Raw genomic sequence first — 19634 nt, 5'->3', positions numbered from 1 at the left:
AGTTTTTTCACCAACACTGTCTACTTCTCCTTTTCCAACAAGACAAGAGGTGTGTGTGTGTGTGTGTGTGTGCGTGCGTGCGTGCGTGTGTGTGTGTGTGTGTGTGTGTGCGTTCAGTGATCACTAGTCTCTGTTTACATGGAGAAAGTCTGACCAGCTGGCTAGTGAAGTGTGATGGGCTGCTTTGAGGTCTACCACTGTGAGACCCCCACGGCAGAGTCGTAGAGGCCCAGCAACCCTCTTCCCCAGGTGGGCGGCGGAGATCGTGTTGAGCCCTCAGCAGATGGAGCCCCCAGCGACTCTCATCTTTCCTCCGCGAGCTGAGAAGAGGTGGAGCAAGCGCTGGAGGTGGGACTGGCCCCGGCTCCCTTCACAGATGCCAGGAGAAGGCAGAGATCCTGACGAGGTCCTGCTGGGAGGGTGCTGGGCCGGAACAGGTGCAATCTCAGCCCCTCCATCCCCTCTGTCAGCACCTCAGTGGTGGAGCCCACGCTCTCTTCCTGTCCTCGTTCTTTCTCATTCACACACTCGAGAGGTGTTGAGGGACTACATCCAGCCCCTCCCTCCGCCCAGCAACAAATCCAGACACCAAAAATTACAACCAGACACAGTTCAGCACAACTATCTTCCCCTGCCATCTCTTCTAAAGGAACAAAATTACAAAGTTCGTGGCAGACTTGACCCTCAGAGGGCAAACTACTGAGTTGTGTTGACTCAGGCATTTTCCTCTGCTGGCCATGATAAGCTTCTCAGATGACCTCACAACAGCCAAGGGGGGCAACACAGCCACACTCCCATCATCCACTGCTTTATTGCCAGCAGCTACAAGACAAAGAGGTTCTGCTGTGTACCTGGCTGCATATAGAAGGAGTTTATGACCGAGGGTGGGGAGGGAAGGTGGGGCGGTGAGGCCCAACCGGCCACCTTGAACTGTCCCTGCACAGGCGACCTTGGTAAACCCCTACCCATTGCCCCACAGCCCCCACAGCGACCTGGTTACTCCAACTGCCTCTGAGTTATTATCATAATTTCCCAGAGATGCATCGCAGGGCCTCCAGACCAGAGAGGCATCCGTGTTTTACAGAATGTTTTGTGTTTTATTGCCTTTAAGTCACTCATAGGCCAGCCAAGAGGGCCCACAATGATAAGAAAACCAGTCATGTGAAAAATGCAGGACCTTGCCTACAAGACGGAGAGGTGAAGAAGGGGCAATAATAAAATACATGACAAATGTAGAGCCCGCCTGTATTTCATGTTCAAACCCTCTCGCCTTCCAACACATCCCTGCACAAACATAAGAGAGAAAAGCAGAAAGTCACACTTAAGGATTCAGATCTCACGGTTAGTAAAAACTCTGAAGCTTTTTTTTTAACCCCATCTCATGGTTTCTACTCTCAGTTCTCTTCGTGAGACCTTTGCCAACAAGCGGTAAGATGCCCAGGGGCTTTCCAAGCTGCCATCAACCCATCCATTTCATGTCCGAGCCCACCTGGGGTAAACAAAAAAGAACTCAGACCGACGGAATATTAACTAAAGTAGAGAGAGGGGGAATAAAATAACTGAAATTACTTTTTCAGCCCTTCAAACTTTAGGTCTTAAAAAAACACCACTTTCATTGTCTCCTTTGTGGCGTTAATTCCCCCCTCCCTCCTCTGCCGTATCCCTCCCTGAGGGCTTTAAAAGGTGCAGTATAACTAATGAAAAACAATACATCTGTTTAATCTGGCTCTTTCAAAGGTAAATTCCCTTTTGATCAAAAAATGATATTGATCTGACTGCCTTAGTTGTGTGTTGAGGATTTCTCCTTTTAACTTGAAATGTCGGGGAGTCTTTGTAGCAAATCAATACTGCAGCAGCTTTTTGAGGTTTGTTTCAAAGAGGTCCATTTGGGTGCATTTGCATGGATCACGTCTGGCATCAGATTTCAAATTGACCTTGCAAATATTTACGTTATAACTTAATGAGTATAATAGTCTAAATGCAGCGCTGCCAGGTCACTGACAGCCACCCTGTGACAGGCACGTGATCTCTAGCGAAATAAACCAGGACTAATATTCCTTGAGCTTCAGCGTGTCTGTCCTCACCCCTCACTCTGCGTCCAAGAGGGCCCCCCAACTATCTCTACATCTGTCCATTTTCTTTAATTACACCACAGCATATTGCTTTTTTTGGGCCATATGGAAGGGAGATATTGAGAACAGATAAGATGTATAAACTTCTGTCAACACCATAACATATTAGGCAGAGCTGGAAGCATATTATCTCAATGCTATGGTTCCACTTTGCATCCAGTATAAAAAAACTTCAGGACAAGGCTGCCGACGGGAAACAGTATTACCTAAATGAGGCTTTCATTAAACTTTTTTAAAAATCCATGACTTTGCCTGAGATTTTTTTTTTTTGCCACAAAATTCTGAAAGAGCACATTCATCTGAGGCAGGGGTGTTCAAACTTTTAAAGACAAAGGCCAAAATTATCAACTTAAAAGTGCATTATGTAAGAATGACATCTTGTGGTCAAATTTGGGTACTGCAGCCCATTTTCAAAACACACAGATGACTTTCTCACCGCCGCTCCATGAGTTTTATGGCTGTTAGCGTTTATGACTCAGCGCCAGAATATTACCAACAAAAGAAGAATCATACACAGAAAGTTGATAATCTGTTATATCGAGTTGTTAGTCATTGAAAAATTAGTTTGACATATTTTCAGAGCCAACTCTATGTGCTACTAATTCACTGTTAGCGTTGTTAGCCTAAATCCTTCTTTACCCAATATTAGAGTTAAACAAAAATGCCCTGACTTTTTATGGTTACAAGAAATTACTTCTGGGTTGCTCCTGTTACTAGCTTAGAATTTTTACAAATCACTGCTGCGGCCAGTGATGAATCACAAAAGAGGGTGCAACTGCATTAGCTGGCACAGACTCAAACCCACGGGCGCACAGATCGTAAACAATCGGGACGATGCTGGCAGAGGAGGTAAGTGCTCGTCTCATGAGCGGAGGGCTGTGTGATCGAGTCCCACTCATTTTGTCACAGACATTGTGTCCTTGGGCACGACACTTAATCCACCTTGTCTGCTGGTAGTGGTCAGACGGACAAGTGGCGCCCCAGGGCGGCTGTGGCTACGTTGTAGCTCATCACCACCAGTGTGTGAATGTGTGTGTGGATGGGTGAATGACTTATTGTGTTGTAAAGCGCCTTGGGGTGTTGTAGAAACCCAGAAGACGCTAAACAAATGCAGTTTGGACATGTCTGATCTAAGGATTAAAAATAAAATAAACTAAAGTTAAATAGCTAATTTCCATTCAACATCTTTTTAAAAAGCCAGTATGTTCTGCTGGTTAAATCTACATTTCCATGACAAACTACTGAGTTCATGTAATTGCTGGATTATTATCATCCTGCATGGTTCTTGTAGCGGTAATAGCTCCGTCATTTTAACAGAAAAAGGCCAAGATAAATGACAATTATGCTAGACCTGAATAATATGATCTGAAGAATCAGAAGAACCAACAAGGCCTGAGTTTGAAAGCCACAACCACAAAAGCTTTCCCAGAAACACAGTTGTCTTCCTCACTAGAAATGTTTATGTTGTAGCTTTTTCTGATGTGATTGAATTCAGAGTGCCCAGACAGTGAGAGGTCATCCACCGCCTCGCTGCAGCTTCAGGATGAGTAGCAGACGCCGAGACATGGAGAGAATAAAGGAGCAGAGGAGAGCAGCGGGATGAGGCAGTGGAGAGGTCACTTTGAGAATCTGGATGCAAGCACATGGCAAACAGCATCTCTGGATCTCTTTCCCACTCTAATCCTCTCTCTGATCCGCTGAGGCCTGGCCCAGGCATTTGAGGCCCGGGCATAACCCGCGATCGCCGGGCCCTAATCTGAGTCCGCGGTCCGGCCAGAGTCCATCTCAGACGGTACCAGCTGGCTGCCAGCGGAGGAGTGGCAGGCTTAGACTTCTCCAGAGAGACAGCTAGAGGTTGTCTCTACATGGATGGGCACTTCGCAGCTCAGCGTGGGCAGGAGGAAGGGGCAACGCAGCAGCTGCTCGGGGCATATGGGCAGAATTCATTAAGTCTGGCAAAACAAGCCAATTGTGGAGGCGGTGTTTAAAAAAAGTGCAAATGTATATCTGACAGAAGAACGGAGATCATGACTGAAACTGAGAGCAAATATTGTGGCGTATAGAGATATTCTGAGCACAAATATCCCAAGTGATCGCTTCATCCTGAGGTATTACGCTTGATGAAGTTGATTCAAGGCTCACCAACTGAAAAAAAATAAAACAATCTGGATCTATTTGTGATGGGCAGAGATTGAGCGGTTCGATGCGTAGGCTGTGTGTCCTTGAGGACTTTGCTGTGCATCACCAAATACCATGAGACTGATCTGGGCCTGAGAAATAAACCTAATCACAATCTGTAAATGTTACAGCTGTTTCCCTAATAGACCTGGCTGGACGTTGGAGGCCTGCATTTATATTCACACACATGAACCAAAGACAAACCGGAATGCTGATACCGCTGTTGACACTAGGACAAACAATGTAATAATGGTGTATATAATTACAGAAAATTGCAGCCAATGTTCTGTTTTAAACATAAATAAAAAAATACTCTTGTTCATTAGGAATTGGCTCTTTACTTTATGAAGTGCGGCAGCTGTCCAGACTTATAATGTATGCTAATCCCCCAGGTGTCAATAGAAACTTTGTTCAGTGCGTTTGAGATAATAGTGAAGAAGGGGTTGCTCCTATCGAAGGACTGCAAGATAAAGTCAATGGCACGGTCAATAACAATAAGGTTGTAGGGTTTAATGAAGAATGTTAATTTGAAGACAATCAACTGGATTTCAGCTTAGCTGATTATCACCCTTGGACTTGTAGGTGGACGTTGATAATGTTGCAAGTACAAGGAGGGCATTTTACCTATATGTCATTTGTTCAGAGGGTTAGGGCTAGGTTAAAACACTCAAAGCAACTGAGTGTTCAAAAGACAACATGAAGGTTCTGTACAGAGAGAATTGTGTAAAAATGCATTTATAAAAGTAAAATATTATTTAACTCAATTTTAAATAACCAGAGTCATTGACCCTTTTGTCCCAACTCCGACTCCTTATCCTCTCCTTGATCCCATTCCATCTGGAGCTCTGAGGACACTTCAGTAAACAGATGATCCCAGTCCCAGCTCGCATCATCCTGCAGAGAAAAATAGTCACGGAACAGAGGGAGAAAAGAAGAATTAGGGACGGATATATACCGAGACAGAGAGCAGAGACAAGGAGAATGGGGGGAGAAGAGCAGAGGGTGTTAATGTACACATCATAAATCTTGATTACCTGGGAGACAAGAGTGGCAGCCTCCCCTGGTGCTGTCGAAACAGCTGGGCAGACTTGCACTGGAAGCTCACAAGCTATATATACTAAGAACTTACTCACCTCCCTCACCTCCTGCTCCGGTGCTAAAACCTTGGTGAGGAGCTTCAAGTCAATCTCTCCATCCTGCAGAAAGATTGCAGGGAAATTCCCTTAGCTTGCACAAACTGAGGTGATACTGGTCAGAGAACTGAACAGACCACCTTGAGGAAAAGATGAGAAAGGGGGTACAGATGTATAAAAATAAATGTCCTCGACTTACTAAGGTCTGGAAAGCAGAGAAATGCTTCAAATCACTGTCCAGATCTCTGTAGGTCATCACCCGGTTTACCTGGATGCTAAAAGAGACAAACATCACAAACAGAATGAACACTTTCATATTTACGATCTGCGAAAGTTTGTGCACCAGTGGGTTCTTAGACTTCAAGCAAAGACCACAGAGAGCAGGAGATGGTTGCCAAGAGTTAAACGCCTCAAATTGAAACCCAGCTGCTTATCTGCGGGTTGGAATTAAGTAGGGGGGGTTCTCAAAGTGGCCGGGGCCTAGCAGTGCATGCCAGTCCTACTTACTGCACATTACACGCTACATTGCCCCTGCAATGAGTTCAATGTGGATATTATCTCGCACAGAGTGCAAGCCCCAGCCTAATAACCTCCACCACTGTCATAGCCTTGCTACATAGTCGACACATGTCGGTGTGTCCCTCACTACCCTGTAAATCAAAGAGCCAGCTCGGTGCAGATTCTGGGAATGGAGTCGCATAAATCACATCCAACTGTTATTTCTCCATTTCAGTCACATAAAGGAAGGCACAGTGCAGCGGCGTGATCGGAGGACGGGTAACATCAATGTCACCAGAGCAGGATGCTGATCCCGAGTCCTGTTCGAGGTCAGAGGTTAACTGTCACTCACATGATTGGAGGGACTGAGCGCATATGTAATAAGGACTGATTTGAATGACTTCACTACCTTGGTGGAACAGCCACTTGCATCGTTAGATCTTCTTCCTGGACTTCATCTAGGTCTGGAATCACTGGAATGTCTAAAGCACAAAACAAACACCATCAGCTGAAAAGTATTGAGAAGTACTAAATAACAAGAATAATAAGTATATTCTCTAGCCATACGAGAAAATGTAAATACAGTTCATCTCTTGTGCATGGTGTGTGAAACTGTGACCATATCAGCGTGGCACTTCCTTCCCTCCCTCTTGCTGCTGACATCCTCGTAAGAGCTGCCCTGTCATAGACATGCGGCCATGAATATTCAAGAGGCAAAGCGGCAGCTCATCCTGCTGTGAGAAGGGGCGCTGGCCAGGGGCTCCCCAGAAAGCACCCCCTGCTACCTTAGCATTTGGGCCCTGTCAGCACGGCCCACCCAGAGGACCCACGGTGGCCGGCAGGCCGACCTCTGTGTCTACTCTGCCACTCCAACTGGGGCTGCATCGAGCCGCATGCAAGAGTATTTGCTTGCGGGCCCATCTGTGTAGGGTCGGAAGTCACAGTGTGGCCTGGCAGGAGCCGGCGTGCCAGGAGCCGCCAGCCCGCTGCTCAAACAGTGGGAACCCGCTTTAATTGGCAAAACACAACAGGACAGAGAAGGGCTCTACTCCCAAGGAGGACAGGGCAAACTTTCACAGCATTTTTCAGACTGACACACGAAGGCACCAAAATAAAAGAGATAAAAGGGAAGAAGACTGAGAAAGACATCAATTTTCATTTGAGCTTAAAGACTTGATGGACATTTAACAAAAAGCTAACTTTTCATTATCAGAACTTAACGTAGGGATATAGACAACAGAATCACACTTTAAAGATGTCCTGAGTTTGTTGGAGCGCGTTTCTCTGGACTGAGTCCGCATGTCCTTGTTAGCTGGGCAGCTGTACACTGGCACTGGCAAAAGGAGAGAAAAAAGTGGTTGCAAGACAGAAAATAAGTGATAAATAGAGGAAAAGAGAGCACTGAACTGCATGAAGAAGGCTGCCAGTAATCTCTTACCACAGTTCTGCACCCTGAGGGGAAAGTCAATACAGGAGCTAAATAGAGGTGAGGAGATGGAAGTCTGAATCTGATGTGAGGAAATATATTGGCATCAGTGTCAGTTCCTTCAAAATAAAATGAGCTGTCTGTGGTGGAACAAAGAGAAAACCTTCTGATTCCATATTTTTTTCTCAGAGTTGTCGAACAAATCCAAAGCCCCGCCTTCTGCTGATAATTAATTTCTTTCTTTACTTTTTTTTAATCAAACCAAATTAAAAATGCCATGCTCGTTTAGCCACTGACAAGATTCATCTGTGTTTCTGATATCCAAATAAATGCAGGCGCGGGTATTTCATATTCATGAGGCCCGGTGACACTTTGTCCTCTCATTTACAAAGCACAGCGTTCAGCAGAATCCGTCCCCCCTGGACTCCCAATCAAATTTAATGGTCTTAGTGCAATGACATCAAAAAGCTTTGCCGTCCGGCTCTGCAAACAGCTTTCCGGGTTGTCTATCTCTCCACACACACACACACACACACACGCACACGCACACGCACGCACACACACACACACACACACACACACACACACACACACACTTCCTTTTTCACTTCAACCGCTGATGCACTGTTAACACACTCCATGAGAGTGAAACAGGGAGGAATATGGTGTTTATATGCAAACTCTATTATTAAGTGGGAAAAAAACAAAACAAGAGCAGCTTCAAATGGGTTTTAAACTCAGCCTATTACTGGAGGTCAAGTGGGGCAGCTGCAAACAAGCCAGTGTTTTCTACCATCGCAGAGGACAGCTCCATTAGGAGGAGCTGTCTCTCCTCACCGAGTTACTTCCTGCGCTCAGCTGGACGTGCATCAAGGTGGCTTTTGTCTGACGTGTATCTTTACTACACGGCCGCATCCAGCTTCCTCACTGGAGCATGTAAATATCAAAAGCGGATAATTGGCTGTGGATGTAGACCTACTTGTGTTGTGTGCACACCAGTCAGCAACTTTAGAGAACAGGACGTCTTTCTGCTTCACTCTGGCTCCTATGGGGTCTGGCTACATTATTATCTATAGGCAAAACTTCATATGAAAGGGCAATATTCAACAAATCAGCTGGAGAATCAGGTGTGTTTGTGATACTGGTGCTATTTAGAGAGAGCAGCAGGAGGCTGTGGGGGCAGCTGATGGAGCGCTGGGAGCAGGGGACTGGGCAAGCCTCCTCTCTGTGGGTCTCTGAGCTTGTAGCCAGTGGACATAAGGGATAAGGGTAGGGGACATAATCAAGATTGCAGGGGCTATCTCAGTAACCCACAGCACTGTAATTTCCACTGCCCCTGCCTCCAGCTCTGTATTAAGAGGTCTCCCTTCACAGAGTAATAATCTTCCAGCAGCATTAACTGCAAAAGAACCAAACCTTTGTTCCCAACATTTATCTGTCCGTTTGAGCCAAGTGTGTGACGATATGTGTTTAAAATAATCCAACAGCAGTTTATGAACAGGAAATACTTTAGACTTGTTACTAGCAGTAATTTATCGGTGCAACAAGCACATTCATTACTACTTTCTACTACTTGCAAAAAAAAAATTATGCAAATATATAAAATTCCAAGCTTTTAACCACAATTGTGACAAAAATCCCCAACAGGTAATGTTACCAAACTCTAGATTAAAGAGTTCATCCAACATTAGACGCATTAAAGCAGCTTTCTATTAGAATGATGTGTCTGTTTTGTTTAAATATTTGTATTTAGTTTACTTAAAAAAACTAACTAACATTTGTGTCTGGATGTTTGTTAGCCTAGTGAACGAGACCAAATTCTTGCTTTGCAAAGTTTGGTCTAGGCATGCTCCATTGGAACCTCTGCAGCTCCTACCAGGACTCTGGCTAGCCAATCACAGCTCTCTAGAGGGGTTTCAAACACATAAAGAGCTGTGATTGGTCCATAATGGTGGGCCAATCATAGTGCTCTATCTGCTTAGTGAACAATTCACAGAGCTTTATCCGCTTTGTGGGCCAATCAGGGCACTCTATATGCCTGGTGGGTGGGATGATGCAACAGAGTGAAACAAGAGTATGTCACATTCATCGTCCAGTGGAATGCGGAGATCATTTGAAAGACAACGGTAGAACCCGCCCCACAACCGAGAGCCGTCAATGGAGCGTGGCCAGACTCAATAATACATTTATTTAGTCTGGCTTGCCAGGCTAGATGTTTGTAGGAATATAAATCTAGGTGTAAATATAGATATTACCATGTAGAACCACGAATAGCATATTAAATGGCTGATATGTGTTTTGAATGTTTGGATCTCTTTAAATACAATTTAGAAACAAAACTTGGGAATAGGCTGCCCTATTTTATGAAATAAAATCTTAATTTCATTGGCTAATGAAGTAAACACTAAAGATTAGATACACGTAAGCCTGGATTTTTTTATACTGAAATAATCAAATTTTATTTTTGCTGTAGCTTTAGTTCAATTAATTTGAACTCTTTAAAATAAAACTGTTTTTACATCTATTCATAAGGACGTTGAAAACAATCTGATTAGATTTAGGGCTGCCAACTGTTCTGAGCAGCACTGCAAATATAATAAAATGAATGTGTTTATTTTGGGTCACACACTCAGTGGTCAAAGGCAAGTCTTCCAAACGTGACTTCAGGCTGTAAGCAGGGAGAAATATGGTTTGAGCATCAGAGTAAAGTGATGATCTGACTGCCGGCTTATCTGCTCTACTTTCAGAGGATAAATGTGCAGGAGAGGCACTGGAGGACTCCTCTTTGCCCGTGAGAAGACACAAAGAGCGGGTTACTGCGAGGGTGCTCTTACCTCCTTCATCATCTGATCCCTGGGGAGTTTGTGGTCGCAGGCGATGGCTATAGAAACAGGAAGAGTGTGAATTATTCAACGCTTTCAGAAACCAGCCTGATGATGAGACCGTCGCACGCAGAGAGTGAGCTGGCTCCTGGACTTTTGCTTTGATGATGTACCTGTTATTGTTTATTCTCTGCTGACTGTCACTTCACAACATCTGACAAAGCTGCTGAGACATTCTTAAAACTTAAGATGGAAGCAAAGTTTGAATAAGCTTTGCTGAGTTTCATTTGAAGCCTGCTAGACTAGCTTCTCAGGCATGGAGCTCTAGCTGTGATGATAAAGCATGTAAGATTGTGTGCTCTAAGTCTGTTCTGGGCATAGAATGGTCATAAGTGGAGAGGGGAAATGAGGAAGCAGTCAACTTTAGAGAAAATGTGTTCTTTAAAGATGTTGAACAATCTAAAACCTATCATTTTGAAAAAAAAAATCTAAATTCACAGTATTTTCTTAAAAATAAAGATAAGCACTTTAGTTAAACGCTTCAACTACAACAGTGAAATTAAAGATGGCTGAGATGGTGGAGTAAACTTACTCTTCCTGGTCTTCAGCAGGTGGTCTTCTAAAAGATCTGTAAATCAACAGATTTAAAAAATCACATAATTAGAAAATATGATTTGTGTTCCTTTCAAATTCAATTCAGTTCAATTCAAAAATACTTTATTAATCCCAGAGGGAAATTGATTGCTGTAGTAGAGCTCAGAATAAAAAATAACTTCAACTCTTTCATTTGCATCTTAATTCTTATCTAATATTAGAAATGCTCATCTCTCTTGTTGTCTCAGTCGTTTTATACTATGTACATTTTTTCCATCTTTCCTGAGCTCTTAAATTACCACTAATAAAAAATTACTGCCCAGCTTACTTGACAGTTGACAAGATCCAGAAATTTACCAGCCTAGAAATCTAGACCAACCGTGGAAATAAGATTTAGCTCTGCAGGTCGGTCTAGCCACACTCCATTGTAGCCTCGGCAGGTCTACCTGCCCAAACAGCTTTGCGTCTGGCCAATCACAGCACTCTACGTTTTTGAGTAGGCTTAACGATAGAGAGAAGCAACAAAGATGGTGTCGGCTCAGGAACGGTGTCGGTACAGGATCGGCTCGGGGTCCTTCGACTGCCGATGACGTCAAAGTAGTTGATTGGCTGAACATGAAGCTTACAGAAGTTACGTTATCACGTTATGATTTTGATTGGTCAGAACAAATTTATGGTCGTAGTCTTAGCAGTTGTAGTCCTGTAGTCCAAAAATCAACACTAATTGGAGAAAATATGTTTGAATTGTAAGCAAATGATAAACGGTGACCCTCAAAAGCTCTTGATGTTGATGAAATGGGGGCAAAATAAAATATAAGAACTTTATTTACTGAAAGACACCAAGGAATATTTTGAGACAAATAATGCATTTAGATAACAACTAAGGAAATATACAGACGAACTCCACATTAATACAAGCAGATGTGGTTTCACTTATAAGAACTGTTCTATTTTTTGTCAGTCCAATGTTGGTTTTATGCAGTTTCACATTCTTTACAAAACAAAGATAATATGGTGTTTTATTAACAAATTACAATTATAAAGAAAACATTTAGGTGTTAACAAACAAGAATTTATTAACAAAACTGCTGATGTCTTTCCAAAGCGTATGTGTGAAATCCGAGTAGATTTGCAGTAATGTGACGTCATCGGCAGTCGAAGGACCCCGAGCCGATCCTGCACCCGAGCAGATCCTGTACCGACAACGGCACTTCGCTGTCTTTCTGGACACTAAAACAACAACAGCCTTCCCCATCGCAAGTCAAGATGGGAGAGTCCAAGCTTGATGTAGATCTGTCAGGCTTTTCAAATCCTAGCGTTTCACCATCTATTTTCTATCAGAAGCTAATGCAGGAGATAGGCGTAGGAGACTATTTTCATGTTCAGCCTGCATGAAAAACTCAGAGTGACCAATTGTAATCAGAAATAATGTGAATGTTCCACACCTTTAAAGACATACAGTAATGTAGACACATAAATAATATTGAAATTAATCATTTTTAGTTATGATTACTTATTCTAGTCAAGCTGTTCCTTATTAAGTTATTTGAGATATACCTAATCAATATATCAATTATCCCGAAGGTTTTTAAAGTTTGGGTTCAGTATACTAAAAAAGGTGGAACTAGCTCATCACTTTCAGGTTTGCAGTGTTGATTACACCAAAATACACTCAAATTAACAAAACGCACAATGTTTTACTTTTTAAAGATATATAATAATAAGTGTGCAGAAGGGACATGCAAAACTAAATGTTTGCATTTCTGAAGAGTAAAAAAATTGTTTTATTTTTTTTATTTTTCCTTGTTCTTCTTGGCAGACACTGCCCCCTACAGGTTATTTAATTGGAACATCTTTTTTTTTTGGTGATTTTATTGTTACTATTTCACACAAAATAACTCACACTGCCAGAATAGAGCCATTGCTTCAGTTTTTCATTCATTACAACTAGTAAAAGTTTATAAAATATCTAAAAAGTAAAGGACAAAATTATAAGTTTCAAATTTTTTCATGTATCCCAGATTTTTCTGCGTATCGAACCAACAAGTATGACTGAGGTTGAGTTCAACTAGGCAGAGAGGAGCTCAGGAGGCCCACCTGCCTGCCCTTGGACAGTGTCCTGTCTAAGGGGCGGGGGTGGCGACACTTAAGACATATTACAGGTCCCTTGATTAAGACTCATGTAAGGCAAAGCGATAGACATGGTAAAACTGTCTGGAAAAAGTTGTTAGGGATAAAATATATTGTGACAACCTGGATTCAAAGGTTCATCAATAAACTGACAGATCATTTAGTGTCAATTAGAAGTGATAGATCGACAAATCCAGGGATTTCTGCGCTGGGATTAGTGGGAGGAGGGCAGTGGTGATTGAGCATGAGGGGTGACATTGAAAGGAAAAGTCCTTGCCGGTTCCGGGGGGGACCATTACTTACTTTGTTTCAGAAAGGATCAATGCACATGCAAAACCCTTTTACACCTCCTGTATTTGAATCACTTTGAGACGGCGAATCAAGCACGGGTTACACAAAGGCAGAGATGCAACACGCTGACCTTCTGTGTGAAAGGAAAGATCTATTGAAATGGCTGTTTTCCCTGCTTGCACTGATGATGCAGTAAACGACGCAAATAAGCACAACTGGCTCCGCCTGTTCACTTCATCCTCTGCGCTCTGATCTCCGTGGAGACTGATGAAAAGCAGCCCAATGACAGGAGGAGGAATGAACTGTTCAGTCAGTCATGTGCAGTATTACAATTTAGATTTGCTAGTTGCAGATCAAAGCTTCTAGCAAACACCTTCCATCTGTTTCAAATGTTTCATGAATTCTCTGTGCTGTGCAGACTGCTGTGGAAAGGGGTGATGAAGTGGCTTGAACCTCTGTGATGAAGTGGCTAGCTGACTAACAGTGCCCTCCTGTGGCTGATGCATTAACCATGTCAATTACTGCCTTGCTCGCAGATGAAGACGAATGGAGAGTTGCCTCCTCAGACAGGCTTCCTCTAACCTTGTTGATTCACAGCCTGAGTGCCAAATATGCACTGATAAATAAGCTCGTTCAACAGCATGAGAGTTCATTAATAACACATAACACAAGCTCGCAGTCCTTGTTCGATGTTGCCACAGGAGATCCAGGGGGAAAGGTGACGATACTTACTTGGCAGAACCAGACCCAGAGCTCTCCTCTGCCCAGCCACCCTGTCGCCGGTTTGGTTTAGAAGAGCCACCCTGGAATCAGAAGGAACCTCAATAGCAAACTGCTTCACTGGATGTCAATGCACTCTAGCAAAAGAACACTAAATCCTTTCTGGAAAGTATTTTAATAGGTACTAAGCTTCTATATAAAATAATAAGACTGGCCTAGCTAGCCAGCACCATTATTAAATATCTGTGTCATGGCAAAAAATGTCTTCAGTGATGCTGAATAGATTTGTTTATAATACTTAAAATAATCCATAAAAGAGACAAATAATTACGTGTTTATATGTGTTGAAGCATCAGGAGAGGACCCTCTTGTCTAAAGAAGATAAAGACCTCAATAAAATGCCAAATTTGCATTAAAGTTGCAATCCGGACTTTTCCCCCTTTCAGTAATTATTTGTATTTTTTAAATCCGTAACAGTGATCGTCTTCCCTTGTTTTGTGATGTAACGTAGGCAATACAGCATTTTCTTTTTGTGCTAAGCCTGTTCCATAGAGCCCCATGCAATCTGAATTTAGCGCTGCTCTGCATTGGCCAATAGCGTTTACATACAGATGTAAATCACAGGGCAGGTAACTATGATGCAGAGTTGGCGACATTTCTTATGAACAAGTAAGTGCAACAGTTTTAAGCAGGTGTGGAAAAATAATGTAAACAAAGAATGCTTTCAACAGTGGAAATATTAATCATTTATTTCATCAATCAACAAAAAGCTGTGAACAAAAAAATAAATAAACCTAAATCAAATCAATATTTGGTGTGATCACCCTTTGCCTTCAAAACAGCATCAGTTCCTCTAGCTACACTTGCACACAGTTGTATAGGGAGCTGGGGCCTCATTTATCAAGCTTGCTTACGCACAAAATGGGGTCGGAAAACTGCGTGAGCAACTTTCCACGCCAACTTTGGGATTTATGAAAGAAAACTTAGCGGAAAAATGTGCGTAACTTTAAGTTGACTAAGGACCTGGCTTACGCACATGTTGGACATGGAGAGCACCTGCAGAGCTGCTGCTGCTGAGAAGGATTCAGTTATGAAATCCTGCAGCATTATCACTTGTACTGCTTCGTTTTCACACAGAACAAGACCCCCCACACGCACACACATGCGCGCATACACACACATGCGCGCACACTCATGCACACGCGTGCGCACGCACACACACACACGCACAGCAGAATACGGAATGCAGAATATCAGCAGAGGGACAGATTGAGACAGAATGTCATGCGTCTGTGACAGTGTGTGTCCTGTCACTGTGACCAGATTGATGTTGGATGAGGGAGATCTCCGTTTAGCTGCGCACGTGACTTTCACCTGGGAGTTTGGGGATCGAATCCTGATTGGACTTTTTTTTTTATATCCGCCACAGATCTCTGAAGAATTCACAACATTGACGGCTTCAGCAACGCTGTGCCACTCCGTGGATTTCCATTATTTGTTTTGCAAAAGCACTTCCTTTCATTTCTCCACCTCACCCACAAGTACCTCAATTTCTGCTTCTGTGGAATTGCGCTTCCTTGATCTGCCTTGATCTATGGTTGCCATGTCATTGGCGGAGCGCTGCAACAGCTGGCTTATGTATATGCATGAGATCCACAAGGCACTTTGCATTGACTATTTATGGCAGAAAGTGGGCGTGGTGAGGGCGGGATGAGACTAAAATGCAGCTGAGAAACATTTTCGTTAGTCTCCGATTTATGAAGCGGAGATTGCGTGCAGCTGTGCGTACTCCATGTTTGATAGATCACAAACCTACGTGGCGTAAGTACATTTTTTTGCTGTGCTTAAGTACGGTTTTATTAAGGTTTCTACTCAATGTTTAATAAATGAGACCCCTGGGCTGGTTGGTTGTTCCTGACACCTTTGAGACCCAGCCACAAATCTTCTGTGGCTTCCTCACATCCTTCTGTCTCTTCATGTAATCCCAAACACACTCATTGTTGTTGAGATCAGTGCTCTGTGTGTGTGTGTGTGTGTGTGTGGGGGGGGGGGGGGGGGGGGGGCAGACCATCACTTCCAGGAATTCTTGTTCTTCTTTACACTTTAGATAGTTCTCAATGTGTTTTAGATCTGTTGCCTGGCTTGAGGTGCACGTTCACAAATGAGAGGCGTTGCTTCCAGCTGTCATCATGGAAGGAAGAGGTATAGTAAGGTGCAATACACATTGTCTGCCTCTAGATGGTGCCCTCTGAGGAAAACTCTGGATCCATCCATCCATTTTCTTCCACTTATCCGGAGTCGGGTCACGGGTGCAGCAGCCTAAGTCGAGAGGCCCAGACTTCCCTCTCCCCAGCCACTTTGGCCAGCTCTTCTAGGGGAATCCCAAAACGCTGAATTTCTACTTTAATGCGGTGAAGGTACGCTAATTATTTACCATTTGAGCTGATGTTACGCTTAAAGTCCATTCTTTGATACAACACAAATAAAAGCAACAAAGACAAACCTGTATGCAACTATAAAGTCATCTCTGTGGCATGGTGGTATGTGGAGCAGAGTGTGAGAACTGAGTTTGAACCCAAAATAGTTGTTAGGTGACAGGGGTCCATGCGTGGGTGAGTGGGGTGGGGTGGGGGTCCATGTGCTTGTCATTTTCTTTACTGTGAAAATAATAAACTATGTATCTCGATCCTGAGACTTGGACCAACTGAGACCAACACTTGAATGAATGAATTCCTTTAAAGCACTTAAGGGTGACCCATCGACATATATAAGGGTGAACACTGGTCATTGAATGGGGTGGGGTGTGTATGTGTGTGTGTGTGTGTGTGTGGGGGGGGGGGGGGGGTCTGCAGAGGACAAAGTGCTTGTGACGAATTTCCTTTCCTTGTATAATTAGTAACCATCTGTTTAAACAAAAACATATGATTAAAGTGACAACTGAGACTTTCAAGACAACGCTGCAGAATGCTTTTGGTGGATGTGGAAACTCGTCTGTTTGATACTTTGTGTTTAGGACAACAAATAGTTTTCATGAGAGACAAGATAATAAGGTCAAGTGTCCTTGAGAGGACAACAGTCATTTTTTTGGCATTCTTTGACCATAAGTGTCCTGAGAAACAAAACAATCATCTGCCTGCAAATTCTTTATGACCAAATATGAACCTTACAGTTGTCATAAAATAGTTAGAGCTGTTAGGACAATTAGCTTAGCCTTCATGGTTCTTAATTTAGGATTCTGCGATGGTCTCTGGGGCAAGGAAATTGTGGTGGTCAAACATTATGAGCCCATAAAAGCATCTGGGTCTTTGCTTTGAGTGATGTCAAGAATGTGACCAAATCAGTTGGGTATTTAAGGCAGAAGAGGGCAAGGTTGATAAACAAAGACTGCAGAGGGAGGAGGAAAAAAGGACCAAAATGCACGACACTCCGGAAAAATGTATTGCATGTGCAGGGCACGGTCAGGGAGAGCGTGAGAATATTGGTTCATACATTATGGAAGTTGGCCTAATTTGGGAAGATTAGCTTAAAGCATTGCTGGAATTTTTGACTTTGGGAATGATGATGGGTTTGCCAGAGCAGGAGATGTGACTCGTTCCCGAAATGCCAGCGATACTAGCGTGAGCCTAGTTAATAAATGTTGCCTCTGATGAGATTTTTCACATATTTTACCCAACAAGTCCAATGTACAGTTACATTGACTGCCATATTTTCTTTTTTACTGCAACAATATTGGTCTTTTCTATGATGTAATATACTTTCATATGACTGTTGTCATGGTACCGGGCATCTTTTAAAGGCCAACGCCCTACACAAACACCTGCTGCTAATTGAGCAAATACCCTCTTCATTTCAGGGTAAAGACTCATTCAAAAACACCACCAACCAATCGTTACAGAGCAATGAATAGAAAATCTGTGAATCAGACCACAGGAAAATGAAACCAACACCTTAAAGAACATCTTATCCCCTGCAACAACCTCTTAAGACAAGTTATTGCTATTCTGCTGTTGTTATTTGTCAATTAGTAAAGTAATTCATATAAAATGTATTTGCATTTAAGATATGTTTCAATGATAAGACTCATGGAAAGGATTCACGTATGTTTTCATACTCTGAAGAAGCTGTAAAGTTTGAAAAAAGTGACACTTCAAACACTGACCAACACACACAAGTTTAAAACCTGTTGAAGTTTAAAGAGTGAAATATCTCATCCACTGCATCAAGTCAGTTTCAGCTGTGTGTTGGTAATTGAGAGAAATGTTCAAACACCATATTAATAGGGTAGAAAGTATGCACAATAGAAGTCATGCAAAGTCAAGCTACCCACCTCATCATCATCATCAACATCCTGTCATTTGTGTATGAGATAAAATAAAAATCTGTATTTATGATACTTTAAGGTAAAATAAAATATGTAGACAACCATTTGTTACATGAAATTACATACTTCTAAAGAGGAAGAGGACTTCCGAGCATGGCGAGACTCTTCGGATGACGACTGGTCTGCTGCAAGACGAGCTCTTCGTCCAGACTTGGCAATCTGAGAAATGTGAGGGATTTTTGAAAATTAATTTTCTTTGTTGAAAAGCATCTTGCTGAATACATTTATATGCAGAATATCTGCTTTAAATGCTAAAATACTTTGATTCCATAAATATAGATCCATCCGTTTTAACATTTCTCATTTTAAATAGTTTTCATTATTATTTGATGTTCAAATAGCTTACTCAGTTTACTAATAGGAGACGTGAATATGTAGATTTTCAAAATAAAAGACAGAAAGGTGGTTCACAATTTTTTACTTCTTTCTTACAGCACTGGTAGTTACTCAGTTCTTACTCTCTACGAGAGACCAACCGCCTTCGTAATTCTGAAATGCACCTTCTTTTGTCTGAGAAAGACGCAAAGTAGGAGAAAAAAAAAGAGAAAACCAAAACAAAAGCTCTGCCTACAAGAAACTCAGTAGCACGCTAGCACGGCTAACCACAAAGCTAGCGTTAGCTTGACACTGGCAAACAAATAATCACTAATCTTGCTCACAACCGGTAAAACCATAACATATGTTTGACGGTGGTTTATTTGTTAAACATTTAGCTTATCAAATGGCAAGGCACGTATTTGGTTTACGGTGTTAGCTAAAAAGCTGACGCTAGCCTCGGTGAAACATTACACAACGGCTCGAGCTTCTCTAACAGCACTAAATACTAATTATGTTATCACTAATAAATATCTTAACTGAAACAAGACGTACATGTTTTGTAGCTGTCCCATCTTCGGCGTGAAAGCTATCGTCTATCTCTCTCCTCATTGCTACAGCTCTGTTGTAGCTTCTTCCTGAGTCACAACCGTTACATAGCAACGTTCACCATAGCAACGCCAATCAGCAGGAGCGAACGTGTCTTGCGTAATTAAATTTAATAAAATCTCAATAAAACAGGTTCGATTTATTTATAACACAAAGATTTAATGTCTAATTAAATAGTAATAGCATTGTTGATGAATTGATATTAATGGTTACATTTATATTTTTATGTAATAAAATAAAAGACAAACTCTAGTCCAATAGGTATCAGCGAAAATTTATGTCCAACATTTAAACATCGCTCGCTTAAATGTCCCGTTAATTAAATGTGTTTTTATTTAGAACCAGAATTAAATGTGTTGTTACTCTTTCTATCCACCAGATGTCAGTGTTGCGCATGTTTTCATT

General features: G+C 42.4%; 1 protein-coding gene across 1 annotated transcript; it reads right to left on the bottom strand.

Moving 5' to 3' along the window:
* Positions 1-4805: 4805 nt before the first annotated feature.
* On the bottom strand, positions 4806-19294 carry LOC107392406 (Intraflagellar transport protein 43 homolog). The gene is made up of 9 exons (XM_015970194.3): positions 19176-19294; positions 18372-18464; positions 13937-14007; positions 10782-10817; positions 10202-10248; positions 6351-6423; positions 5643-5718; positions 5444-5506; positions 4806-5204 (listed from the first exon to the last, which is right to left on the bottom strand). Exons 1-9 carry the CDS (start codon positions 19230-19232, stop codon positions 5091-5093), a joined length of 630 nt encoding a protein of 209 aa, XP_015825680.3. The 5' UTR covers positions 19233-19294; the 3' UTR covers positions 4806-5090.
* Positions 19295-19634: the final 340 nt, after the last annotated feature.

This window comes from Nothobranchius furzeri, chromosome 18 (assembly GCF_043380555.1).
Source record: "Nothobranchius furzeri strain GRZ-AD chromosome 18, NfurGRZ-RIMD1, whole genome shotgun sequence".
Lineage (NCBI taxonomy): Eukaryota > Metazoa > Chordata > Actinopteri > Cyprinodontiformes > Nothobranchiidae > Nothobranchius > Nothobranchius furzeri.
The sequence above is the reverse complement of the archived record's forward strand: the minus strand, read 5'-3'. Positions and strand labels throughout refer to the sequence as shown.

Excerpts from the sequence above, each read along its gene's own strand:
- LOC107392406 (XM_015970194.3), bottom strand. The coding sequence starts at position 19,232 with ATGAGGAGAGAGATAGACGATAGCTTTCACGCCGAAGATGGGACAGCT. Across the intron at positions 18,465-19,175 it reads ATGGGACAGCTACAAAACAT|ATTGCCAAGTCTGGACGAAG; the intron begins GTACGTCTTGTT and ends CACATTTCTCAG. Across the intron at positions 5,205-5,443 it reads CGGAGCAGGAGGTGAGGGAG|GATGATGCGAGCTGGGACTG; the intron begins GTGAGTAAGTTC and ends TTTTCTCTGCAG.